This window comes from Bos javanicus, chromosome 13, assembly GCF_032452875.1.
Source record: "Bos javanicus breed banteng chromosome 13, ARS-OSU_banteng_1.0, whole genome shotgun sequence".
NCBI lineage: Eukaryota > Metazoa > Chordata > Mammalia > Artiodactyla > Bovidae > Bos > Bos javanicus.
The window spans coordinates 77,390,983-77,418,738 of NC_083880.1; the positions used below are offsets into that span (position 1 = coordinate 77,390,983).

At 48.0% G+C, this 27,756-nt stretch overlaps 1 protein-coding gene across 1 annotated transcript in view; it reads right to left on the reverse strand.

The window, feature by feature from the left end:
* Positions 1-12,739: 12,739 nt before the first annotated feature.
* KCNB1 (potassium voltage-gated channel subfamily B member 1) overlaps positions 12,740-27,756 on the reverse strand; it is a 110,092-nt gene continuing 95,075 nt past the window's right edge. Inside the window, exon 2 of the mRNA XM_061437917.1 lies at positions 12,740-15,687. Coding sequence (XP_061293901.1) covers positions 13,678-15,687 — 2,010 coding nt within the window. The 3' untranslated portion in view covers positions 12,740-13,677. The remainder of the gene's footprint in view (positions 15,688-27,756) is intronic.

A 27,756-nucleotide genomic window follows, 5' to 3' on the forward strand; every position in this document is an offset into this window, starting at 1 on the left:
TTTTGTCTTTGCTTATTTCTTCTTTGATGATTGTTCCTTATGTAAACAGATATCTTTCTTTTTTTCTTTTTTTGGGCACCCTCGGGCTTGCAGGATCTCAGTTTCCCCAATGGAAACAGGCATCTCACTTTCTTTTTCTTTTCTTTTTTGTCCACCCTGAGCTTTTCAGGATCTCAGCTCCCCCACCAGGGATTGAACCTGATCCACGGCAGTGAAAGCTGGACTCTTACCCACTTGGCCACCAGGGAACTCCCACATCGCTATGAAGTTCCAAGTTTATAACTTCTATCTTTTTCCATCTCTCTAAATAACTTTTAGAAAACATTTCATGCAAGGCAGGGCTACAGGCAACAAATTCCTTCAGTTTTTGTTGGTCTGAGAAAAAAATCACAGTTTCTCCCCTTCTGAAGAATAATTTTGCATGGTCCAGAATTCTAGGCTGGTAGTGTTTGCTTTTTTTCAATACTTTAAATTTTGCATTCCATTCTCTTCTTGCTGGTCAGATGTAATCCTTCTCTTTGTTCCTCCAGAGATGAGGTGATTTTTTCCTTAGGCTTCTTTTAGGATTTTTTTTTTTTTTTTGCATGTTGCTAAGTTCAGTTTAACAGGCATTCTTAGGCAGAAAAGGGGTAAAGGAATACATGGAATTTAAGGAATTTGTCTTGGAGTGGGGGGGTAGTGGTGCCAGTTCCTCCAGCCGGGTTCAGAAGTTTTCTGTTAATGACCATGGGGAGTAAAATGTCCCCAGTGCACGTGGAATACAGTGGAGGCTTGGGGCATTTGGGTTCATCGGGATGATAAGCAGAGCCTAATGCCATGCCTAGCATTTGCATCTAAACCAACATCATCCTGCAAAATCGCCGCCACCCTGGCAGGCACAGGTGAGATCTGAGACCTGAGAAAGGTACTTGCCCAAGGTCCCCTGGGAGGCGGGCCTCACCCTGCTGCGCCTCCTCCCAGCTGCACAAAGTCAACTCCCTTGGCAGAGGCTGAGATGCCCCAGGGCACGGAAACTCCTACCGCACGCACTACCTGGTGAATATAGAGCCTGGCAGGGGTTCAACCTCTGCAGACTTTACTTCCTACCATGGACACGGGTGTTCATCTGCACCCACCGCAGCCCAGGACATCCTTCTGCGGGTCCAGAGGTGAAAGGCCCAGTGCAAGGAGTGAACCATGGCAATCCCGCCCCTTCCGCAGTGAGAGAGCAGCTGCTAGAGTCCTGCGTGGGTGTAGGCTTTTGTTTGTTTGCATTTATCCTACTTTGTGATCACTGAGCTTCCTGGATCTGTGGTTTGGTGTCTGACATTAATTTTGCAGAAATTTTCAATGTATTTTTTTCTAATATGTCTTTTGTCCCTTTCTCTTTTTCTTCTCTTTCTGGTGCCCCCATTACACACATGTCAAACCTTTTGTAGTCACCCTACCATCCTTGAATTTTGTTGTTCCTTGTCCTGTCCAACTCTTTGTCATCCCATGGACTGCAACACGCCAGACTTCCCTTTCCCTTCACTATCTCCCGGAGTTTGCTCAAACTCAAGTCCATTGAGTCTGTCCTCGTATATTGTCTTCTTCTTTTCAGTCTTTGCTCTCTTTGCTTTTCTGCTGTTGAGTTTCTGTTCTGCTGGAGGGAAGGAATTTACATTCAACTGGAAGGAGTAAACAATAAAATAAACAAATAAAATATAGTGTGTCAGAAGATGGTAATCGACTATGGAGAATAATAAAGCAGAGAAGGGGATGGACTGGGAGATGCATGCTTGTGAGGGAGGTGGTGTGGGGTATTGCTGCTATAAATAGGAAGTGAGCCACATGACTCGCCTGGAGAAGATGTTCCTGGTGGGGGAGGGGGGCGGGGAGCCAGAGCAAAGGCCCTAGGGTGGAAGTGTGCTTGACGTCTTGGAAAGTTGGCTGGGGCCTAATGTTTGTGAGGGGGTGATGAAGGAGGTAGAAATAAGAAAGGAGATCAGAGGGTGGAAGGATCTGGGAGGGGGGCTAAAAAGGAGCTGCATCACTAGGTGAGCCCGTGGTGGGCATGTTTACGGAACAGCCAGGAGACCAGTGACGATGGAGCAGGACACCATCAGGGAAGAGCAGACAGAGACAAAAATCAGAGCGGCAGGCAGGGACTGGGGGATGTATGGCCTTGTAGTCTATGCCAAGGACTTTGGATTCTATTCAAAACTTGATGGGGAGCCTTTGGAAGGTTTTGACAGCGAAGTGATGTGATCGAACTGACAGTTTGACAGGATCCCTCTGGCCACTGTGTTGAGAAGAGCCTGAAAGGGACCAAGCGCAGAACCAGGGAGCCTGATCTGGAGGTTGCTGCAATTGTTAGGCCACAGACAGTGATGAGGCGGCCTGGAGCTATAGCAGCGGAGGGGTGAGAAGTGCAGATTCCTGATCTATTTTGAAGGCAGAGCCCACAGGAACCACTCTGCTGACAGGCCGTTCATTTCAGCACTGTTTGTTACAGCAAAAGTTTGGAAGCAACCTCAGTGCTCAGCTCTGGGAGACTCACAATTACTGTGCACATAGAACAGGACACAGGCTTGCAAAAGAACGAGGAAGCTCTTTGCGTTCTCGTACAGAGTGATTTTCAGGATACTTTAAATGAAAAAAGCAAAGTGCAAATGTTATTATTTGGGGGGGTGCTTTAAACAAAACAAAACACACACACACCCGTACATACACACACTTGGACGTGTGTGTTTGTCAAGAATGTCAGTGGAAAGATACATAAGGACCTGGTAGCAGTAAGTGCTTCTGGGGACAGGGGGCCTGGGGTCCAGAGGAGTGAGGAAAATTTCACTTTTCACTGTACCTTTCGGACTTTGAACTTGGTACCTCCCCCAGGGGTGCTCAATTGAAGGGCTTTTGTCCCTCAGGAGACATCTGGCCATGTCTAGAGACATTTTTTGGCTGTCACAGCTGAGAAGAGGGTGTCCTTGGAATCCAGTGGGTGGAGGCCAGGGATGCTGCTAAGTATCCCGTGGTGTGCAGGGCAGCCCCCACCTCAAAGAATGATCCAGCCCCGGACGTCAGTAGCGTGGAGGCTGGGAAACCCTGACCTATGGAAGAAACAAACATTCTTTTTTTTAAAGATAGTCTTTTATTCTGAGGTTGTATTTTTGGAGGGAGACATGAAATCTTTCGTTTCACTAGGAAATAGCGATAGTACATGGTCGTTACTTTTCAACATCCTTACTTGACAAAATAGAGTGCTGGCAAGGCTTTTGTACTTTCCCAAACTGAACAGGCAATTCTATTGGCCTATGAAATTCTACAGTTGGAAACTACTCTTTCCAGTAAATTAAACTTAGTGGCTTTAAAATATGTTCACCAATTCTTCGATGTATCTCTGTTTATGAGGTGCAATTCCTCTTTTCTTTTTTTGCGATTCCTCTTGAGTATGAGCTAATGAATAGAACTTGGTAGAAGTGATGCTGTCTGATTTCTGCGACTAGGTCACAAAAGGCCTTGTACTCGCTCCTTGCTTTCTCTTTCTTGGATCACTCACTCTGGGGGAAGCCAGCTGTCTATGCTGTCAGAACGTTCAAGAAGTCCTGTGGAGTGGTCCCTGTGGTGAGGAAACGAGACCTCCTCCCAACAGCCAGCAGGGACCCGAGGCCTCCTGAACTATGTCGGAATCGGATCTTTCAGCCTCAGTCAAGCCTTCAGATGAATGCAGCTGATGTCTTGTTTGAACCTCATAATATACACTGCCCCCACCCCAGCAAGAACCATCCAGCTAAAGACTCTCTTGAATTCCTAACCCACAAAAATGTTTGGCAGTGAGAATAATAAACGTCTGGGTAAGATGATAAATGTTTGGGTGAGATGATAAACTTGGGGGTAACTTGTTACACAGCAGTAGATAACTAATACAGAAATCAGCAAGCCCTGTCGGTCAAAGTGGAGATCACAGAAGGACAACGTAGGAGCAGGGGCGGCCTGCCCACGCTTTTCATTTGGCTACTGCAGGATCAAAGGAAAAAAATAGAATTTAGTTGTTAACACTATAAAGGTGATATCTTTCCCATAAAAATCAAGATTTCTCACTTCTCTGAAAAAGTCTGAAGATCTGGAATTGCTGAGCCTGCATCTCTATTTGGTGACAACCAGCTGCAGATGAATAGAGTACACCCTTTTATTTATTTTAAAAAATTATTTATTTATTTTTGCTGCACTGGATAACATGTGGGATCTTAGTTTCCCTGACCAGGGATTGAACTTGAGTCCCCTGCATTAGAAGCACAGAAAGTTTGAACCACTGGACCTCCAGGGAAGTCCCAAGTTCACCCTTTTAGACAGGAAATGTGATCTTAAGTTTGCCACACTCACCACCACTCCCTTATGTCTCTTACCTGGGTTGCTTTCGTCATTTATGTTACCTGCTTGACTCCTATCGGCATTTGAGGTTGTAACTTGTACTAGGAGAATTTTTATGAGGTATCAAGATCAGGAATACCCAGGCATGGTTGACATGAGGGTCAAATGACCAGAACAGGAATTCCATGGACACAGCATGGGTTGGGTTACCACTGCTTGTATATTGGGATGACAAGTCAGCTAGATTCTCATGCTTCTTCTCTTTCGGATGAAGAGTAACAGTAAGCTCTGCTCCTCTAGGTCCCTAGGCTCTCCAGTTCAGCCTCCCTTACAGATCTTCACATCCTCACCTCCCTGTGCCCTCCAGAAAATAAACCACCACGCCTGTTTTCTCCATACCTTTTTATTGAATTCTGCAGACTCATTAAGGGACCATTTGCTCAGAAATTCTTAAACATTTGGACGTATTTTACAAGACAGGACAGCAGCTGGAGGTCACAATTTCATCTCATCACATGCATAAAAAGACACTGGGTTTTTTGTTGTTTGGTTTCCTTGTGTGTGTGTGTGTGTGCGTGTGTGTGTGTGTGTGTGTGTGTGTGTGTGATATTTGTTTTTCACCTTTACAGGAAGGACTAGAGACGGCAACTGACCAGAGATGAACAGAACCCATGAACGTGACTCCAAGAAAAGAGTGGCTAAGGACATTGGTCGTTTATGGCTAATGTGATTGGCTTGGCCCCTGCTATGGGTGGGGTGATCAGAATGGCTTTGCTGGCAGAAAAGCCTCAATGTCACCCCGCGGTTCCTGGGAGAGACAGAGGGTCATAGCTGGCGGGATCAGGGAGCATGCTACCATGGGGGGCACTGGGCTCAGAAAAAAAGGAAGACCCTTGGCTCTGAAAGCTGGAGGACAGGCTGGCCTTGCTTTCCAGCTCAACTGCCATGGCTCAGGGAACGCAGTCCAGTTTTCAGATATCAGCTCCCACATTCCTGCCCCCAGCAAGTCCCAGCCCAGGGGAAACCGTGACCTCGGACCCTTGGCTTAGCCTACTGGAAAACCACCTTGTGCTATGGGCTAGGGTGAGCTAAAGTAGGGTCTGAGGGTGAAAATGCAGGGCAGGAGAGCCAAAAAGAGACTGGGGCTGCCCCCATGGGCCCCGGAAGTGTAGCCCCGAGAAGACCCTCAGGGCAGGAAATTTGATTGTCATCTTGGCCCCCACTTGAGTCAAAGAACAGATGGCAATGCTGGGGCTTACAGGCTTCAATGGGAGGGCCTCCCATTTCTTCCTCCTTTCCGGAATGAACTCCTCTCTCCCCTCACCCATTCACTCATCCATTCATTCACTCGGAAGTCAATCATTTTCACATTTACTCACTCACTCAAAAAAACAAAAACAAAAACAAAACCTACAGGTTGGGTGCCAAAGTCATATGTTAGGGGCTAACCCTGAGTTCCTTGACCTTGGATTGAAGCCAGGACAGGCCTGGAGAGCAAAGGGGCCATACAGCCTGACCTCTGCTGATCTTCCTCATCCCCACTCCCCAGGCACTCTGAGCTCAGATGTCAAGCTCATCGGAGAGAGACTCCCAAAGTCCTAGTGAAGACGAGGGGGCCTGAGCCACACTGAGAAGTCCAAATCCTGTGGGCATCTTCTCCCATGCTTCTTTCCTTGTTTTCCAAGCCTTGATGAGCTTAGGGAGGCAGGAAGTGTGTGGCGATCCATGCAGGACTCCGGAGGACATCCCAATGGGACAGAATTGGGAGTTTTCTTCATTTTCCAGAATGGTCATGTCATGGCAGCCAGCCACTTGCGCTGTTTCTGCAGGACAGGGCCTCAAAGGGGGTCTTGGAAACCGGGCTTTTGTTTAATTTTGGCTTGGGAGGAAGGCAGTTGCTCAGACTATCCAGCCAAACCTCTCCCTCATCCTTTGATGAAGCAACCTGAGACTTCCTGGATGTGGGGTCACCCTGAGGACAAAGTCCCCACTCCTCCAGGCCCACCATCCACAATTAGGAGGAAATTCAAAACCTCTTTTGTCAAATGCTGTCCTTGGATGTGGACATTCCGCCTGCAGGCCGCCACAGCAGAAGCCTCGTTTTGTAGTAAACCTAGATTGCAGCTGTCTCTCTCTTTTGGCCCTTCTGGACTTCCTTCACTGGGTGGGGACTTTCAAGGGTCTGGAATGGGATTTCTTGTTTTCTTTGTTGAAAAGAAAAGCCCTTTGGGGATGATGCTGTTTGCCGTTGCCTGGCCAGTCGGTTCCTTAGGCGGCTGGCGAGTGGGTAAAAGATAACTGTGTCTCTTGTACAGAAAGCCTGAGGCCTGCGAGGGCACAGGATCTGGGCAGAAGGCTGAAGCACCGTGAGAGGCCAGCCAGAGAAGGGGGGGTTCACTCCATGGCTGGCCTGTGCGAGGGGAGCAGGAGCCTCATCCCAGCACAGTGTGGTCCCTGTCAGGGCACTGGGGACGGACAGGTGACCAGCGGCACCACTACAATCGCCCAAGATGGGGAGCAGAGAGGATCGGGGTGCCCTGCTGCCCCTTCCCTCCCTGATACCCCCTCAGAAAGCTCCACACTCTAGAATCTGAGCTTCTGCTAACTGCGCCCTCTGCCTTTGCCCCCGTGGCTTAAGCCTGTGCTCAGATGTTCAGACCACACACACACACATGCACACACAGGCATACACTGGAAGAGGGTGGGGAGGAGGTGGTAGAGAGAGACATTCCCTGGATATTCAGTCCAGTATGCAGTTGGTATGCAGTACTAGGTGCCCTCAGCAACATCCATTTCATACATCAAGTAGCCTCTTTTTAAATACCTGTGTTGTCAAAGATCTCATGACCGGACATGGCACCAAGTTCCATGGGGAGGCAGCCCCGTCTAGGTGAAGGACTTTCTTAACCTGAGCTGAAATTGACTGCCAGGTCCCTTTCATACAGGAGAAACTTGCAGAGACTGGCATGCAGCCATCCTGTGGTTAGGTGGTCCCTTCTTCAGGTGAACGGCCCCACTCCATCCCATCCCCCTCCAGCCTTTAGATATTTCCAGGACCCCCTCAAGAAGGAATGGAGAGTTAAGAGTTAGCAGTGAAGAAGAGGGGCTACTCGACGAACAGACTCCCTTCCACATCTATTTCTTCAAGTTGGCATTTGGGGGAGTTCAGGAGAAATTCCAGGTTCAGACAGTATCGGGACAGTGGATGGAACCCCAGCGACACAACATTTCCTAGATGAACCACCCACAGACACCCACAGGCAAGGGTGTTTGCTTTTCTGACCATCAAGCCTAGCAAACTGCTGGGAGACAGTTTTGTTGTTGTTCTTGTGCAAAAGTTTTGTTTTTTAAAAATCTTGTCTATTTTATTTGGCTTTGTTTCAAACCAGATTACTGGGAATTGGGGAGGTGGGAAAACTCTGATTAGAGCCTTAGCCCAGAATGTAGCTCAAATGGTAAAGAATCAGGGTTCGATCCCTGGGTTGGGAAGATCCTCTGGAGGAGGGAATGGAAATCCACTCCAGTAGTCTTGCCTGGAGAATCTCATGGACAGAGTAGCCTGGCAGGCTACAGTTCTTTGGGTTGCAAAGAGTTGGACACATCTGAGCGACGAACATGCACACCAGAATGATACGTTCGTTGTTCTGTTGGTTTCCCCTTGGGGTTGATGACTCAGTGGGTGATGTTTCACTGCCACCTAGGGGGTCCTGACTTGGCTCAGATCTCTGACCTGGGCAGAGGCCAGAGCCCTGCCCAGCAAGGCAGGTGGGATATGACAATCTACAGATGCCCGCTGGAGATGATCTGGGCTTTCTTCCTCTTCCTGCACGAACTGACGGATGGAGAATCATCTTCTGGTGAAGATGCTGCTTCACGAGATGTTGCCGGCCCACCCAAGGCCTGGAAACCGCCTGGTGGAATGAATTATCGGTACAGTCCAGACACTTCCTGATAGGTGGAAGCTGGAAAAACACCACCATCCTTGCCACGAATCTCTGGCTCTGTGGAGCCAGGCAGCTGGAGAGGGAAGGGGAGATGAGATGGCAGATTCTGGGGACAGTCCCTTCTCAGGATTTGGCTGCGAGCTTGTCTGGCCGAGGGTGGTGGTGAGGCTGTTGGACACGGGTTGAAATGCAGAACTGATTAAAAGTGGATGAGATCTGAGGTCCAGGATTTTCTCTGGGTTTTGAGAACCTGAAAGTGCTCTGATCTTCAGATCCAGTCGGTCACAGGCAGCAGGGTGCCGGATGCGGCAACAGGCCAGCCAGGAGGGGTTTTGGTGTCCTCTGAATCTCAGAAATGCCAGAGGGAGGCTTTCTTGCATGAGATTTTAGACTCCAAGATCTCTGGGAAGAAGAAAACTCAGTCCCTTTAGAACCGCAGAAGGGTGTGGGGGATGAGCTAAACCTGCCCACATCCCATCCTGATTTTGAGGGCCATCTGTAACCCTGCTCCCCTCGGTCTCCCTCTTGTATCTGTGCTCTGGATTCTTGAGAACAATAAACAAGAACAGACCGAATGAGGAAAGTAACAGGTCAACAGATTCTAGGCCTTGTGTTAGAAAATGCCTGCATGAGGCAGTCAGAACCCCAAAGTCTTTCCCCACCTCCAGAAAATCAGAATAAAAAAGAAGAAGAAAAAAACAGTCCAAGGAACAATGGGAGGAAATGAAAGAGACCAGAAGACATCAGCTGCGATAATGACTAACAATAGAAATCCTAAGATGTTACTGTGTATTACAAAAGAAGAAAGTAGACTCAATGGCCCAATTATAAATTTGCTAAAAATACATATATATATATTATATATATATTTTATTTGAACAGAAAAATAGACTACTCTGAGATGCGCAGACATCCTATGACATAGTCACGCATCAGATATTTCTAGAGCCAGAAAAATGGCAACAGAAAACGCAGAGGTAACTCTTATTTCTGGATGTAGCCAGCGCTGGTTTGGGTCGCCCGGGGTTGAGTAAAAGCATTTGGATGCTGTCATGTAAGCAATGGGAGGTGAGGAAATTTCAGCTCAGGGCTGGAGGTTCTCCACTGTCCTGCTGGGGGAGTCACGGGAGGACTCTTTCATCTCCTGCCAACTTCATGGCGGTAGAAAAAGTCCTTTCTCAAAGGATCATGTGCTAGAGGCTTTTCCCCTCCCTCGCAGAGGATTCAAAGTTACTTGACTGGAGGCTGAGTCTTGGGGTCATGTTACTTGAGACTAGTCAGTTGGCAGAGAAATGAGGAAAGGAGAGAGGGAGAGAGAGACCAGGCTTTAGTAACCCTTGTCTGGTAAATTTTAAATTCCCCCTGTGCCCATGGACTACACACTCCAGCCAAGACTTGGAGCAAGACAGAAATATACAATAGTTACAAACATCAACAATACGTTACAGTTTTACAGAAGAGAATACCGTTCTGGTTTTTGTTTTTTTTTTTTTCGTTAGAAACGTGGATCTTATCAGGAGAAAGGGCAAGGATGAGGCTTACAGATACTAAGACACAGCGGAGGAGAGGTTGGGTAATCAGTCTGAAAAAGTCTGTGTCACCAGCAATTCTCAGGGGTGAGCCAGGTGGGTTGGAAGGAAATGGCCTCCTCAGGATTTTGCTGTTTCACCATCATCATCTTCTTCCTTCTCGATCCCCGATGCCTTGAGAGAAAGGGGCTTCGTGGGAATGAATGTTCTTTCCTCTTTTTTCTCTCCCCATTGAGTGTGCTTAAGATAAAACTCCTAAAGAAGGCACTGAGAAATCTACTGCACGGAAGTCCTATTGTTTCCTTTACCCCAAGATAAAAAGGTGAGTAAACGGACTCCTCCAGAGCTTGCCCACCCTTCTCTGCTGGTCGGCGACGGCCGCCCGGGTGATCAGGGTGCACAGCTACCGGGTCCCTTGTTTTCATCGTCCCGTGTAGCCTGTGTCCTGACACACACACTCAGCTTGTCCGGACCTGGTCCCTAGCCCTTTTTGATAATGGTGGAAGTTTGCTGGGGTTCTTGACGAGTTTTACTGAATGTGCCAAAGGGACCAGGCATCCATCCACCTCCAGCCCCTAGATTCATGTCTTTGGGATGAAATAACATTTCTTGTTTTTGTTTTTTTTTTCTCCCACTTTCATTGGTTCAGGAATGGGTGGGACCACCAGGTTAAAGCAGTATTTGCCTCCAAACCATTGTTTTTCTCTCCTCCATCAACACCGGTCTATCAAGGTTAGCTTCTCAGTGAAGACTCTTAGGTAGATTTCCCAGTGCATGTACACAGTACATGTACAAGCAGGGTGTACACATCTTACAAAATCTGGGCATGTTTCTTTTTGGCAGATAGGGGCCTGGGGGAACTTACAACACTCTATTTTGAATCGGCACAGGATAAAAACTATATTCCTACAATAACATCCACATGTAAAAGGAAAACCCAAAACAAAATGCAATACTTTCTAAGCATAGTATATGCTGAGTTTCAGTTATTCTGTTTCTATAAGAACTCTATAGGACTCTGGCTATTAAGCCTGAACAGGTAGGTTCTTCATGATACTTCTGAATTCATCCTTCAAAAGTGACTCAATAAAATGCTACTTTAAGTTCAGACAAAATACATGAGGAAGGAAAGGGATAGGTCCTGCATGACCACGCAAGGCAGATAGGGCCTTTGGTTACAAGGAGAGTTGCACCAATTGGTTATTAGTTTAAAAAAAAAAAGAAAAAAGAAATCATTTCTAATCTGTACACTTCTCGACTGCTTCAACCAGCAAATGAAATGCCTCGATTTGAAGAAGGGGTGATAAGTTCCTTCTCACTATATATGGCTATATTTAAACATGTTCACTTTCCTGATATGTAAAATAGACTATATTATTATTATTAATTTTTACAGATAGCATCAGCTCTAAAAATATCTGAATCGGAAATCACAACTATTTACTTTTATCAAAAAGCATTTGTTTGTTTTCCCTGAATTTTCACGTTTGTGCTGATGGCAGATGTGAATGGTGACAGAAACAAAGAGACGCGAGAGATGGCCCTGGGAAGACGGTCTTGCAGCCACTCCTCCACCCGCCCCCAGCTTGTACTGTGTGCTCAGCAAAGCACCTGGGGGGCCCTGCACTTCCTCTTTCCGGTGAGCCACCAGCCCAGGATAACCTCGTACTCCCTGCCCCTTAAATCCCTTAGGATTTGACGCAAGAGTACTCTGGTACTTCCGGAGTCAAGACACTATGTTAACGCAGCAAAAAACAGGACTGCGCCCTCTTGGAGGGATCTACAGCCCTTGGAGATGCTGAGAAGCAGTACGAACCGGGTGCATATGCAGCGGAGGATACAACGTTTTTAAGGGCAGTGGAATGACCCCGTGTCATCATACCTGTGACAGTTGGCCCAATCTCATGCCACTGTGCAGAGGGCAGGCAGAACGATTCTGTGATGCTTGTGTACTGACAGGTGGATTGTGCCATTGTACTAACAGGCAGACCAACAACAGATTCTATGAAGGACAGGCAAACCACGTTTTGTTCCATCAGGAAGACGAATGCCTGGCACTATATTGAGGATCGGCAGAGCTATGCTATTGTTCTTGGGACACCATCCGTCGACATTGTGTTAGGAGAACGACATTGCCCCATTGTACTGAAGACAAGTAGATCAATAACGTGTCATTTTCACTAACAGATGGGCCAACAGCATGGCATCGTGCTAACCAGTGGCTCCACCCAGTGTTCCTGAACTGGGGAATGGCCAGCACCACCATGCTGTTGAACTAAAATCAGGCAGGTCAACGCCAGGTCATCAAACTAAGACAGGAAGACCAACACCGAGAGAGAGCGACCAGAACTGCTCACAATGCACACAAATACTTATTGCTTTTGTCTGTACTGGCTGCATTGATGGCTGCAGAAAGGAGAGCTGAGCTGTTAGTACAGACAATGACACTGAAAACACACCCACCCCTGGTGGACAAGAAAGAGAACAGAGTAAAACACCCAATGCCCAACCATCTACATCATTCTTCTGAGATGCTCGTGCTTCCTATACACATGACTTAAGCACAGGACCCCATGCAAGGGCCAAGTACCCTTTCTGATGCAAGAGGGTTAAGGGGAAGCTTGAGGGGGGCAGGGAAGGAGCCCACAGACTTTGACAGCAATACCAGCACAGTATCACCCACCGTGGCCAGACACACGCCTGGAGCAAAAACTCAGCTGTAGTCCCAGTGAAGTGGCCCACGGGAAATCATGCTCGTTTTAAAGTGCGAGATGTTGACACTGTCCCTGGTAAAACCTATTTTTTTTGAAAAACATAAAGTGCTTTTTATTTTAACTTTTTTCTTAAAACTTAAATACCACAGGAAACAAAAAAGAAATTCTATTATAATAAGTACTTTCCCTGCCTCAGCAGGAAGGATTCAAAAGTCTGAACTGGGCATTTCAATTGGGGAGTTTTTTTTTCCTTTTGTTTTTTTTCAGGTTAAAAAAACAAACAGATTTTATTCTGTTCTTCGGTAACATACAGTCGCTTTGAATAAGCTATTCTTTTGCATATTTGACACTTGCATATCTTTTGAGTCTACCCTAGCGATGTACAGAAAGCATTTTCCTTCTCCACCCTAAAGCAGTGCTCAGAGTTCATACTGTTGCCTGAGCACCCGCCTTCTGAACCCTTTCCAGATTGCCAGGGGGCAATTAGAATTGAGTACAAGTGGTGCAACTCACCCTGATGATATCTCAAAATAAAATCTCAGGTACTATGGAATACTGAAGTCAATGAAGACATTTGAGGAAGGGTTTTGCGCTGGGATCCCGGCTTACGGTGCAGCTTTCCCCAGGTTGTGAGCATCCCCGGTAGCCTTCTAACGGTGGGATCCATCCAGCAGGTGACGGACAGGAGTTCCTAGAGGTGGCCAGGCAACACCCAAAACCAAAACGGTCAACCCACTCTTCGAACACCGGCCACCTGTTCCAGCATCCTTCTTCAGCAGAAGCCAGGAGGGATGAAGATGTTGCCCTCGGAGGCTGTGGTGGAGAGCCATGAGAAAAGAATGAGGAGTAGGTGGCCTCGGCGGTGTCTGGAACGTGGTAGTGGTGGCTGCGAGCTCTGTTCTTGTCGTCTTCCAAAGAGAGCAGCAGAGCTGTTACAAGGAGGCGCCGTACCCCACGGCTTGGCCGGCTTTGCTTCTGATGGACCCGTTAACAGCTCTCGGGGTTTTACGGGAGCTTCTTCTGGAGTCTCTCTTATTTCTGGGGGCTTTGCAGAGCCTTTCTGTTTCAGAGTTCATGCAGAAAACCTCCGCGGCAGGTGAGCTGAGCAGCACCCCTCTTTGGACCCTGCCAGAAGTCTCTCCTCCGCGTCGGGGTGGTTCAGATGCTCTGATCCCGTGAGCTTCCGTGGGCTCCGCCCCCTGGCAACACGCGGACGTCCGGGGAGATGTGGTTCTCAAGTTTGCACTTTTCTGGACCACTGGGAGCTTTTCCAGTCAATGCTTCTGTAGAGTAAATACAGTTCTGCCTTAAGAACTTAGGGGAGGTGGGTAAGGGGGAGCTTTCAAAGTGGTTCTTCTCGGACCTTGTCCCGACACTGAACTTGGGACTAGTGTTCCCATGGACGCTCTTGGGAGGGCTGGAGTCCACACTGTAGAGGACTTGCCCTTCGTCATCTGTGTCCGCATCAATGTACTGGTGGATACCTGCTTCGAAGTTGAATGCTATTGCTGTGTGTTTCTCGGGCGACCGGGGGGGTGTCCGAGCACTCGCTGTGGTGTAGATGGAGGACTCTGGACTCAGCACAGGCCTGTCCAAGAGGCTGGCACACTCCAGCCCTGCCACAGCTGCCGCAGCACCCCCCCGGTTCCTAAGAGGGTCATGGTACATCCCCAGAATGGGGACTAATGGACTGGGATCGCCCTCCATGAAGTTGACTTTAAGAGCTCGAAGCTTCAAGGGGTTGGTGGTCTTCATGGAACTCTTGGGGCTCTCGATGAAGAAAGTGGAGTGATGGCTGGCATCAGGGGCGGAGTTGGCCTCCACAAACCTACCACCAGTGGCACCCAGAGCTCCCCGCCAGCCAACCTCTGGGGCCATGCCACCTCCGGTTTTGCTGGGAAGCGATGCCAAAGGGCTGTGGGAGAATCTGGTGGCTTCAGGGAAGTCTGTGGCACAGCTAATGAAGCTATCGATGCTTGACATGCTTCGCATGTCAATGACCCCTTCTGTACGAGTAGGCAGAGGGGCCACGGGGCTGGGGATACTCTCCATTTCAAGTTCTTCCTTTGGTTTGCTCTGGGTGGCTGACTCCTTAGTATTAAGAATGGGTTGAGATTGGGTCTTGGCCATCTTGTTGTACATGTCTTCCAACTGCTGGACGTTCAGGTGCTGAGGACTAGAAGATGATCTGGCTTTCTCAGGGGATCCCTGCTCCTTGGTTTCAAAGGATTTGCTAGAGCTGGTTTCAGACAGTGTCCTCTTGGTCCATTTCCATTTGCTGGGAGACAAGTGATTATCTTGCACTTTGTCTTTCTGACCCACATTCTCTCCATTTTTCTCAACCACAATGTCCATCATCTCGATGCTCCGGGGGAATGCATCCTTCATATTCATGGATACAATGCTGCCATTCCTCTTGGCTCTCTCCAGAGCTTCTCTCCGTTTGATGGCTTTCTCCTGCCTCTTTTGCTCTTTATAAAACTCAGAGAAGTTATTGACAATGATGGGGATGGGAAGAGCAATCACCAAGACTCCTGCGATGCAGCAGAGACCCCCCACAATTTTCCCCAGGAGAGTCTTGGGGTAGATGTCTCCATACCCAACGGTTGTCATGGTGATGGTGGCCCACCAGAAAGAGGCCGGGATGCTTTTGAACTTGGTGTCATCCTCATCCTTCTCGGCAAAGAAGACAAGGCTGGAGAAGATCATGATGCCCATGGCAAGGAAGAGGATGAGCAAGCCCAGCTCATTGTAGCTCCTCCGCAGGGTGAAGCCCAAGGACTGGAGGCCAGTGGAGTGACGTGCCAACTTAAGGATGCGGAGAATACGCATGATCCGAAAGATCTGGACCACACGGCGGACGTTCTGGAACTGCAGCACGCTCTTGTTGGATTCAGTGAGGAAGATGGTGACATAATACGGCAGAATGGCCAGTAAGTCAATGGCATTGAGCGGGCCCTTGAAGAACTTCCACTTTTTGGGGGAGGAGAGGAACCTCAATAGGTACTCCATGGTGAACCATGCGATGCACACGGCCTCCACATGGGCCAGCTGGGGGTTGTCTGTGGTCTGGCCGAACTCATCAAGGCTCTGCAGCTCAGGCAGGGTGTTGAGAGACAGGGCAATAGTGGAGAGGACGATGAACATGATGGAAATTATGGCAAGGATCTGTGAGGAGAAGAGAGTGGAATTTAGTTAACAACCACCAATGGGATGGTTATCCTAATACTCTGGGTCTGCAGGACATTCCTCAACTCTCAAGAGCATTTTCATATCTCATCAATTAGCTAATGGCTGGATGTTTGAGATAAAAGGTTATTTATTCAAATCCATTTATCACATAGACTTGGAAGTAAAGTGAAGTGAAGTGAATTGAAGTCACTTAGTTGTGTCCAATTCTGCGACCCCATGGACTGTAGCCCATCAGCCTCCTCCGTCCATGGGATTCTCCAGGCAAGAATACTGGAGTGGGTTGCCATTTCCTTCTCCAGGGAATCTTCCTGATCCAGGGATCAAACCCAGGTCTCCCGCATTGCAGGCAGACACTTTAACCTCTGAGCTACCAGGGAAGCCCTAGACTTGGAAACTGATATCCAGATAATTTAAATGGTTTAAAACTAATCATCAAGCCCAAAGGTCTGTCAAATTTGTCTATAAAGGGAGAAATAGTAAATATTTAAGACCTTGAAGCCCATGAATTCTTGGTTGCCACCACTTAACTCTGCAGCTGTAGCATAAAAATGAATGAACATAGCTGTTTCAATAAAACTTTATTTATAAAAACTGGCAGTGGATTGAATTTGACCTGAAGGTCATAGTTTGTTGTCTCGTGATCTAGACCAGTGGTTCATAACTATTATGGACTGGGGTACCACTTTCCTGACATGATACTAATGATAATGCTGCTGCTGCTGCTAAGTCGCTTCAGTCGTGTCCAACTCTGTGCGACCCCATAGACGGCAGCCCACCAGGCTCCCTGGTCCCTGGGATTCTCTAGGCAGGAACACTGGAGTGGGTTGCCATTTCTTTCTCCAATGCATGAAAGTGAAAAGTGAAAGTGAAGTCGCTCAGTCGTGTCCGACTCTTAGTGACCCCACGGACTGCAGCCCACCAGGCTCCTCCATCCATGGGATTTTCTGGGCAAGAGTACTGGAGTGGGGTGCCATTGCCTTCTCCGACTAATGATAATAAGTTACCCTTTATCAAGTGTTCATTGTATGCTAGGCACTGTGCTAGTCACTTTCCATGAAGCTCATTTCATTCTCTTTTAAAAAAAATATTTATTTAGTTGGCTGTTCCAGGCCTTTGTTGGGGCATGTGGGACCTAGTTTCCTGACCAGGGATCAAACCTGGATCCCCTGCTATGGGACCACCAGGAAAGTCCCCTTATTTCATTCTTACAACAATCCCATTATTGTATTGTACCTCCAGAGAAGAGATGAGGAAACCTAGGCTTCCAAAGCTAGTCAGCTGCAGAGCCAGGATATTTACCTGGGTTTGTCTGCCCCCAGTACATGAGCTCTTAAGGTTATGTTAGAAATGAGATAAAAACTACAGACCTTTTTGCTAAACACTCAAGATTTTGCAGATGATTTTCAGGGAGGCATAGATATCCTGGTCTCATGTTAGTAATTCCAGAGTATGACTATGAATTTTTGAGGCTAAGGATCACAGTTTAACTACTTTTGAGTTCCCTGAATCAAGAAGAGGATCTGGGGGCTTCCCTGGTGGCTCAGTGGTAGAGAGCCTGCCTGCCCGTAGTGAGGACGTGGGTTTGATCCTTGGTCCAGGAGGATCCCACATGGCATAGAGAAGCTGGGCTGGAGCGCTCTGCAGTCCAGGAACCCCAATTTATGAGCCCACTCGCTGCAACTATTGAGGCCCGAGAGCTCTGGAGCCCATGCTCAGCAATAAGAGAAGCCTCTGCAATGAGAAGCCTGCATACCACAACGAGAGAGCAGCCTCTGCCCTCTGCAACCAGAGAGAAGTCTGCATAACAACCAAGACCCAGCACAGCCAAAAATAAAATGAATAAATACATTTTTAAAAAAGAGAAAAGGGTCTCCTCCAGATATTTGGGCTCACTGGATGTTTATAGAAATTAATAGAACCTAGGCTAGACTACAGCTTAGGCAGAAATGCAAACAGATGTAACACATTGCTCTGGGGTCTTTTTTTTTTTTTCAAAAATACAAATCCAATCACATCACTCTCCTGCTTAATAATTTCCAGGCCTCTTCAGGAGAAAATCGAAACTCCTAAACTTATCTATCAGCCCTCCTCACTCCTCCCCAAAACTGTCCTCTTCTCATAGGCTTGCCCCTCTCTTTCTTCTGCCTCTGCTGAAGAGCTGGGGGTGGGGGTGAGGGCTCCATGCCTGTATTATTTGATCCTGACTACTGCTGAATGACTCAGGGGTGGACAGAAAATCCAGGCTGGGCCGAACCAGTCCACCATGGGAGATTTGAGTTCAAGGATCCAGGGGAGGGTAGGTTACGAGGATGGTGAGCCTCTGAATTAAATGGTTGAGTACCACCTAGGCCTGAACCAGCTTCATGATAAGCCCAAGCCTCAAGCAACTTTTTCCCAAGTTGTAGGGGATCAGAAAAGACATTAAAAAAAAAATCAGAGAAAGCTGAACTTTGAGAGAAGCCAGGGATTAAAGGGAAGAGGCAGAGAAAAAGGGGCAGAGAGGACACAGGGGATTTGAAAAAGGGTGGAGAGGGCTGCAGTTAAGAGCTTGGGCTCTGCTGTCAGGCTGTTTCGGGTTCAAGTCTCAGAGCTTCCACTTTCTTACCTTGAGCCAGGCATTTAACCTCTCTAAGCCTCAGTTTCTCCATCTGCAAAATGGGATGATAATAACAGTATCTACCTCAGAGAGCTGCTGTGAAATTAAATGGGTTAGCACACACAGAGCACTCAGGACAGCTTCCAGCAGCACCTAGTGAATGTCTAATAAATGCCAGCTGTCATTACAGGTGAAATAGCTCAGCACACACCACCCTATCAGCCCAGACCACCCAGCATCCGAGCCGCTGGCTAGTCTTCGTTTCTCACCCTTGACCTGAAATTGCCTGCCGCATCCTGAAAGCAAACACCAGTGTTGTTTGGGTGAGCATGAGTGGGTTCAGGCCCCTGCAATGAATCTGCAATCAGGACGCGTGGTTGGCAAGTCCCTCTGGGTTGAACTCTGACTCCTCTCTTTGGTCTCTCCTACCACAGGTATCCAGGCTCCACGCTTCCCTTATCACACGCTATTGTTGGTCATTTCTGCAGGTTTGTGCCTCTTCCTCTCTGTCCAGTGAATTCCAATCTGTCTTTTAAAATCCAGCCCACATGGCCTCTCCCTACAGGGGTCATCCCTGGAGGGGCCAACCACTCCATCCACAGGGCTCCCTCATCATTTTGCCAAGCCTTGGGGGCACTTAGCACACACAGCCTATGACAGGTGTGTGTATGTGTGTGTGTGTGTGCACATCACCGCCCAGAACCTGTGAGCTTTGGAGGGGACAGGGATGGGTTCTGAGAGTCATCTCTATACCCCCAGCGCCTAGGACAGCTGGTTCCCATGGTATTTCTTGGCTGGGGCTCAAGTTCTCGGAGCACCCATGGAAAGGTCAGGATCAGAGTCAGTTTTCCATTTGGCTACTGCTTGTTAACCATCTTCGACGACTGAGGCATGTTGCAAGACACTGGGGGTACCACAGGTAGCAGGAGGGCTCTAGTGTCTTTCTAGGCCAGCTCGGAAGATGAAAGGGAGTGTCGCGCCACGCAGAACTTCCACAGCCTGTTATTCCACCACCTTCCTGTTTTTGGTTTTTTTCTGTTTTTTGTTTTTTTTTTTCTCTAGCTGCCTGGAGGAGGCCATGGCAACCCATTCCAGTATTCTTGCCTGGAGAATCTCATGGACAGAGGAACCTGGCCGGCTACAGTCCATAGTGTTGCTCAGAGCTGGACACAACTGAAGCGACTTAGCATGCATGCATGCATAGCTGTCTGGCATGTTCCATATCGTAAAAAGAAAACTTTTGTGTTTTAATTTCTTGATTAGCACTCACTGAAAAAGTAAAATTATATATGCATAATTGAATCACTTTGCTGTACACTGGAATGACAACATTGTAAATCAGCTATATTTCAATAAAAATAAATTTAAAAAAAGTAAAATTCTATAGTAACCTTCTAAAGTGACATATCTGACACATACAAAAGTAGATCTAATTTATGTACATTTATGAACTGTATTCAAACCAACACCTGTGAACCCACCACCCAAAAAACCGGGCACGGAGCAATAACACTGACACTTCCGGTGTGTCCTTCTCCATGCCTGAGATAATCAGAATTTTTATCCTCGTCCCTTTTCTGTATAGTTTTTAATACAAATGTATGTATCCCTGAACAAATTATTGTTTTTTCATTAATTTTTTATTGGAGTATAGCTGCCTTACAATGTTGGGTTAGTTTTTACTGTACTTCAAAATGAGTCAGTCACACAAAAACATACATTCCCTCCGTTTTGGACTTCCTTCCCATTCAGGTCACCGCAGAGCATTAAGTAGAGCTCCCTGTGCTATATGCTTGCTCGCTTAGTCGCTCAGTCGTGTCTGACTCATTGCAGCACTTTGAACCAGGCTCCGGCCCATGGTATTTTTCAGGCAAGGATACTGGTGTGGGACCCAGGGATCGAACCCTTACCTCCTACATCTCCTGCACTGGCAGGCAGGTTCTTCACCACTAGGGCTACCTGGGAAGCGACCACTGCGTGTACTGCACTTTCCTTAAGAATAAAAAACAGTAAACACGACTTCCTTGGTTTTATTTTAGCCTTGTCCTAAGAAACGATCTTTGCAAAACTGCTGATTTTGCATACCTAAGGATATATGTATTAAATATTCATTAAAATAAATAGGTGATCATTGGAATAAGCATGTGGAACTCTCACATTGAGGTTAACAGTGTGGACCTGGGGGAATTCCTTGGCAGTCCCCTGATTAGGTGTCCTCAGGCCTGGGGCCTGGGTTCAATCCCTGGTCGGGGAACTAAGATTCTGCAAGCCAGGCAGTGTGGTCAAAAAAACACAAAAACTGTGTGGGCCCTGGAGTTGGAATTCAGCTTTGCCATTTTTCAGTCAAGAGGCCTTGGACACTGCAACTTTTCTTGCTTCAGTTTCCTTCTTTGTAAAATGAGGGTCTTCCAGTGGTTCTTAACTGGGTATGCCCCAGCCCCATCCTGGGAGACATTTGGCAAATTCTGCAGAAATTTTTGGTTGTCACGACTTGGAGGAGGAGTGTTACTGGCAGCTGGTGGGTGGAAACAAGGATGCTGTTAAATATCCTATAATGCACAGAACAGCCCCCGCCACGGAGAACGATCAGGTCCCAGATGTTAATAGTCCCAAGGTTGAGACACTCTGGGATATACAGCAGTCAGCTTCTCAGAAGCTGGAGAATGAGGGAAAAGACTTGTCAGCCCAGAGCTGGGCATGGAGGGTCTGACCTTCCAGGGCGGCCTGCCGGGGACCTTGGGTTGAGTCCTCCCTCCATGTGGAGGCACTGCTGTCTCTGACTCTGGGCCCCAAGGCCGAGGGCGGCTGCAGGGGACGGAGCAGATCCTGGAGAGTCTGCCGCTTTAAGAACTGGGAGGTCTGGTTTCCCCCAGAGGCTGGCAAGGGAAGCCTGCTCCAGTTTCTAACCCCCAGACAACTCCAGGGGAGGCCCACATAATTGATGTCGGCTGACAGTTGCATGAATTATGCACCCACCTATTGTACAGTCCTTGGTGCTGTTATTCTAGGGCGGCTCCCCCTACTTTGTACCTAAGAATGTGCTCTCCCCTCCCCTCCTCTCAGCCTGAGATGCTTAGGGCAGAGGCTCACCCCACCCTGGAGAGGGGCTGAGGCTTGGGTTGGGAGGATCAGAGCGCGCCCCACCTCCTGCCTTGGTACACGCATGCATCAAATATCTTGAGTGCTAAACAGTGGGACCCACCCTCCTCGCCCTGCCCACAAGACTGCTTTCTCTTCCAGACCCACTGAAACCCTTAGGGTCAGGGTTAGACTTCCCGACTGGGGAGCTTTTCAACTTAAGTTAAACCCTCTGCGCCTCGGTTTCTCCGTCTGTAAGAATGGGAGGATGGCCACTGCAAGGTGGCAAAGAGAATTCAATGGGTTCATTAGGCCTTTCGCTCAACTTTATTGCTTTCATCATTTCACAGCATCTTATTTATACGCTGGTTGGACTTGGCTTCGAGCACTACTGTTATTATTCCCCACTGGCTGTGTGGCCTTGGACAAATCACTCCCCTTCTCTAAGACTCCATTTCTCTATCTCTAAAGTGGAGAAGAAAGTAATTAAGCACCTACCACAAGCTCTGGGAGTTGGTGATGGACAGGGAAGCCTGGAGAGTCGCAGTCTATGGGGTCGCAAAGTCAGACATGACTGAGCAACTAAACTGAACTGAACCACATCACTTAATATATATTTTATGTTATTAAATTATTATTTGGGTAATTTATTGTCCCCCCTTCCCCCAGCTTCTGGACTGGGGGCTTCTGGAAGTCCAGGACTAGGTATGTGGACCCCAGTGCCTGGCTAAGGCAGCAAGTGTCCTCTAAACAGTCTTAAACCCAGATGAACAGCGTTTTTTTTTTGTTGTTGTTGTTTGTTTTTATTTTTTTAAGCTGTGTTTTTCCCCCCCTCAGTTCTCAGTTGTTCTTTTTGCTTTTAATTTTTTTTCAAGCTGTGTGATTCTGTTTTATTTTTTGGCTGTACTACATGGCATGTAGGATCTTAGTTCCCCGATCAGGGATCAAACCTGTGTCCCCCGCATTGGAAGCGTGGAGTCTAAACCACTGGACCAGTAGGAAAATTCCCCAGTGAACAGTGCTGGTCTGATCTCTGGGATGGGCCCCAGGGACTGGGGAGCGGCCCATACCCAGTCCTCCTGACCCAGCTCAAACTCCTGACCAGGCCTCTGCATCTCCAGCCTTACTTTCTTGGGATCTGAGCCCAATCAGGTTTGGGCAGGACTCCAGGAACCCAGGGAGTAGAGAGGCAGGAACCAGGACCAGAATTTGCAGACTGTCCCCAAATTCCCTCCATGCGAAGAGATTCTGAATCCTGCAGCCCACCTGTCTGCACCAAATGTGGAAGGGAGCTTTGGTCCTCTGAGAGAAGAGATTAGCAGGTTGGAGTGCCCAGGGAGGGACTCAGAGGTGTTAGACCCAGGCCTTTGGCATCCTAAAAAGAATTTCTTTTTGCCTCTGGTGGTTGATCACAGGACGACTACCAAGTGTCCATCAGCTGATGGATAAACAAACCACGGTCTATCTATACAATGGAGTATTACTCAGCCATAAAAAGGAACGGAATGCTGATCCATGATAAAATATGGATGAGTCTTGAGAACATTATGCTGAGTAGAAGAAGCCAGATACAAAAGGCCACATAGTGTATGATTCCATGTATATGGAGTGCCCAGAAGAAGTGCCTCTATGGAGACAGAAGGCAGGTTAGCTGTTGCCGGGGTAGGGACAAGGGGCATCAGTCAATGGGCATGAAGGATCTCATTGGGATGATGAAAACATTCTGAAATCGATTGAGGATGATGGTTGTACAACTTGGCAAATTTACTGAAAAGTCATCGAATTGCTCACTGGAAATGGGTGAATTCTGTGCTATGTAAAATAAGCCTCAAATAAGTTAAATAAAAGGCTGCTTTCCATAAAGAGTGTCCCATTGCTTCTAATCCTCACAATCACATTGATGGGTTACAGGAGAGAAGCAGAAATCTGAGCTAACCACAGCCCTGCTGTAAACCCTGCAATGGCTCCCCATCAAGTTCCGATCTCTTGGCATTTATTAGGCATGTATTTACCAAGCACTTGCTAAGTGTTATGCTCTTTGCTGGAGATGTAACGTGGATAAGAAAGACAATTTCCCTGGCCTTAAAGGACTGGTAGGTAAAGGCAGGCCAAAAAACCCATAAAGCAATAAAGGAGTAAAATGTATTATGTGCTGCATGTTACTGAGAAACGCACACCGAGAAGCAGAGAAGCACTACTGGAGTCCACATAAGGTTGGGTGGTCAGGGCAGGCCTTTCATGGGAGATGTCCTGGTTCTGAGACTTGAAGGTGAGGAGTGTGTCATTCAAAAATCTGAACATTCCAGGTAGGAGCACAGCATGTGCAAAGGCCCTGGGGTGGGAATGAACTTGGCATATCAGGCAACAGAAAGAAGCTCAGTGTGGGTGGGGCTGCATGAGCTACGTGGAGGGTGGGAGCAGATGAGGTCAGAGAGGCAGGAGGCGCAACAAGGAGATCTGGATTTTGTCTCAAGACCACCTTCCTTCTCTCTACAGACCATTCTCTCCATTTCCCATTGCATATCCCACAATGAATCCCGGCAAAACCTCGTTCACTTCTCAAGTCTCGAGCCGCTCTGCCATGGTTGCTCACACCTCCAGATACTTGCCTCTGCCTGGAGTGCCCTTTCTCGCCCACCTCTTTTTAAAAAATATTTAATTACTTACATTTATTTATTTACTTGGCTGCTTCATGTCTTGGTTATGTCACGTGGGCTTAGTTGCTCTGAGGCATACGGGATCTTAGTTCCCCGACTAGGCATTGAGCCTGTATCCACTGCATTGGAAGATGAATTCTTAACCACTGGACCAACGGGGAAGTCCCTCTCCTCCACTTCTCCTGGCTGATTCCTACTGCCCATCGAAACTCCAGTGAACCTTCTCTGACCCCTACGTGTAGGTTGAGAATGTCCACCCTCGGGACTCTCGCAGCCCCTGAATTTCTCCTTTCACAGCATTGATCTTGCTGTGCTGGAATTTTCCCCTTTGTGTCCTGCAATAGAATGTCAGCTGCAGGAGGGCCCAGGCTTGTCTGGTACTGTTGTATTTCCAGTTCCTGAAATGGTGCCTTGGCACAGAGCAGGTGCTCCCTAAATAGTTAAGGAAATGAACAAGCAAATGAATGAAAAGGAGACTCAGAGAATGCAGTGACTTTTCCAGGGCAACACAACTTGCAAAGATTAGATCTGGGACTCCCAGCTCAGGTCTGTGTTTCTCTCCAAGACATTTTCAAGGAGGTAGGAGGTAGCAGTTTCCGGACCATCGAGCCTTGCTCTCCTATTATGGTGTTTCCGCTTCCCCAGCTTTAAAGGGGGATTACAGATGGGGAGTTTTAATCAGAAGGGTCACTGGTGCAGATCCGATTAAGGGGATTGGGAGCAGGCTGATGGTTTTGACTGTCTTCTCTAGAGGCAGGGGCCTCTGGTGGGGGTCTGGTGAGAAAAGGGAGTCAGGAGCCTGCAGGAGGCGCTCATGGGCACAAGAGACAGGAATGTGGGGATGGCAGAGGATGAGAGCCTGAGGCTGAGCCAGGCAACAGAGGGCTTCACCGTGAGAAGGCAACCACGTCACAAAGGCGTAAACAGGGTGCGGTGGTATTGCTGGGGGGTGTCCCAGGCATCGTAAACCGGAGGCCTTGGGGCTGAGAAATTTGTTTTTACTTATTTGCCCAAGTGTCCAAATTCGGAGGGTTCACATAAATCTCCAGATGTTCAGATTGCCCTTGGAACATCAGATGCTGAGCCTACGCATTCAGCCTGCCTTCCCTATGGCAGCCACTTGCTGGCGCTAAGGCGCAACTGCCCCTTTAGACAGGGCATGTGCTCCCCAGGGTCCACAGGCCTCTTCACCCGTTTCATTATCTTGTCAGGTCTCTGTAGGTGTTGGGTTTGCCATCCTGGACTCACTGAAAGCAGCTACACTTAACTGACCTGCTACCGTATACAAAGAACTTTCCAGACAAGACCTGCATCTAATTGCACAAACCAGGGACTTAGGGGTCATATTTGCCACATCCAACTCTATCCTTTGCCTCCATATCCAAACCATCGTCGAGTGTTCATTCGGGTTCACAAACATCTTAGATCTGTTCCATTCTCTCCACCTGCTAAGCCATGACCGTGTCCCAAGTCACCATCACCTCCCACTGGACCACTGCAAACAGACCTCTTTCTGGTGTCCCCAAAGCCACTCTGGCCCATTGTGGCAAAGACTACTAGATGTCCCCAATAGCTATCCTTCCCTTCATTCACTGTAAGAGTTTTAGCAGGACAAAAGGCTACACAGAATGAAGACTACATTTCCCAGCTTCCCCTGTGGTTAGATATGGCCATGTGACTAAGCTTGTCCTGTGGAATGTGAGCAAAAATGATGCTTGCCCTCTCTCCTCCTCCTTCTTGCTGGAGGGGAGGCAGATGCGATGGGCAGAGCTGGAGCAGCTATCTCGGATCTGAGATGGAAGCTAATTCCAGCCATAGAACAGCCCTTTACTGGAAAAGTTTGCCAACTCTTCCTAACAGCCATCTTACTGAACCCCTGTGCTTTTGGGTCTCATAGTTACAGTCGCTTAGCCTAAACCCTGCCTAAGTCTCCAGCCTCGGCTTGTTCCACGTTCCCCTTTGGTTTCTCATCTCAGACACATTACCCTTTCTTTGGTCTCTCGTAGTCTCCATGATCCTTCTTACTATAAGGACTTTGCCCTCGCTGTTCCTTCTGCCTGGAATGTTTTTCCCTCCTCTCTGCCAGGTTAACTCCACATCCTCTTTCTTAGCTCAGGCACCACGTTCTCAGGGAAGCCATCCCAGACCAGGTCAAATCCCTCATCACAGGCTCTAACAGTCCCACGTCCTTCTCCTCACGATGCTGTCCAAGTGGCAATCTTACAGTAGCGTCTCCTCTGTAGAATGTAAGCAACCAGGGGACAGGGCTTGTGTCTGACTTTTCTCAAACTTGAATCCTCAGAGTACACCGTAGGTGCTCCATACATTATGGAATAAAGGATGTCATTTTCATCCCCCACACAACCTGCAGGGTGTGCTGTGTCCCCTCTCTCCATTTCATAGTTGGGAAAACTGAGGCTTGGAAAGACAATATCCAAAGAGACAGGAAAGGGGCAGAGGCAGGTTAAACATCTACTAGACTTTGAAGCATCCCCCCTTTTCTTTAGAAACCAAGTGCCATTCCTACCATCTTATCCTACCATCCTGGGGTCTGGGTGATGTTTTTAATATATGCCCTCACTTGAACCATCTCCCCTAGAGGACCTCTCTCTTCCCAACAAGCTCTGGGTTGGGTCTTCCTAACAGGTCAGCTCAGTTCCCACGAGCTTTGCCAAAGCAGGAATTCTAGAAGCTGGTGATGTTACAACGTCCTGCTCATCCAAGGACAATGCCTCAGATGGAGGAGGCAACTTGACTCCGATCTTGGTAGGAGGAGGAGGTGATGGGTAAAAATGTGGGGCAATGTCCTTCCTGCCTGAGTGATCGCCAAGTCCTGATATCTGCTGAGGGAGGAGGAGCTGAAGAAGGGACTGTCAGTCTTAACAGTGATGAATGGCATCAGTCCATCTCCGCTGCAGAGAGCAACGTTTGGAATAAAAAACAAGGCATGTACGAGATGTTGAACCAGGACAGTGTCCACAGGCTCTGCTGAGCCCCAAACCTGTCCCCTTGCCTGCTGAGTCTGGTAGGATGGGGGTGGGAAGGATCGTGTCTAAGAGCTTGGCCGAGGTGGCTCGGTTGCTAGAAGAAGCTAAATGTGTCAGTCTGGAAGCTGAGATTTTGGGTACTACTCTGGCTAATGTCAGAATGATGGTCCATAGTGGTCATTCTTGACAATAGCCAGATTTGCTGGTTAATGGCCAATATATTTTTTCTTTTACTCTTTTTTATTTTTGGCTGTGCTGCATGGTTTGTGGCATCTCAGCTTCCCGACCAGGAATTGAATCTGGACCCTGGGCAGCAAAAGCACAGAGTCTTAACCACTAGACTGCCAGGGAGTTCCTCTAATACACATTTAGAAAGAGGCATTTGGGCGGCTTGACAATAGTTCCTTTTCATGTAGCATTTTAGTCTTTCTAGAGATTCATATTGAAGTAAAATGGATGTGAGGATAGTCGAGAGGCCTGCTTGTTAATTCTGGCCGGGCATTCTTAGGGCTTCCCAGGTGGCACTATGCTAAAGAACCCGCCTGCCAAGCAGAACACTTAAGAGACACGGGTTCAGTTCCTGGGCTGGGAAGATTCCCTGGAGAAGGAAATGGCAACCCACTCCAGTATTCTTGCCTGGAGCATCCCATGGACAGAGGAGCCTGGTGGGCTACGGCCCATGGGGTTGCAAAGAGTCGGACACGACTGAAGCGACTTAGCACAGGCA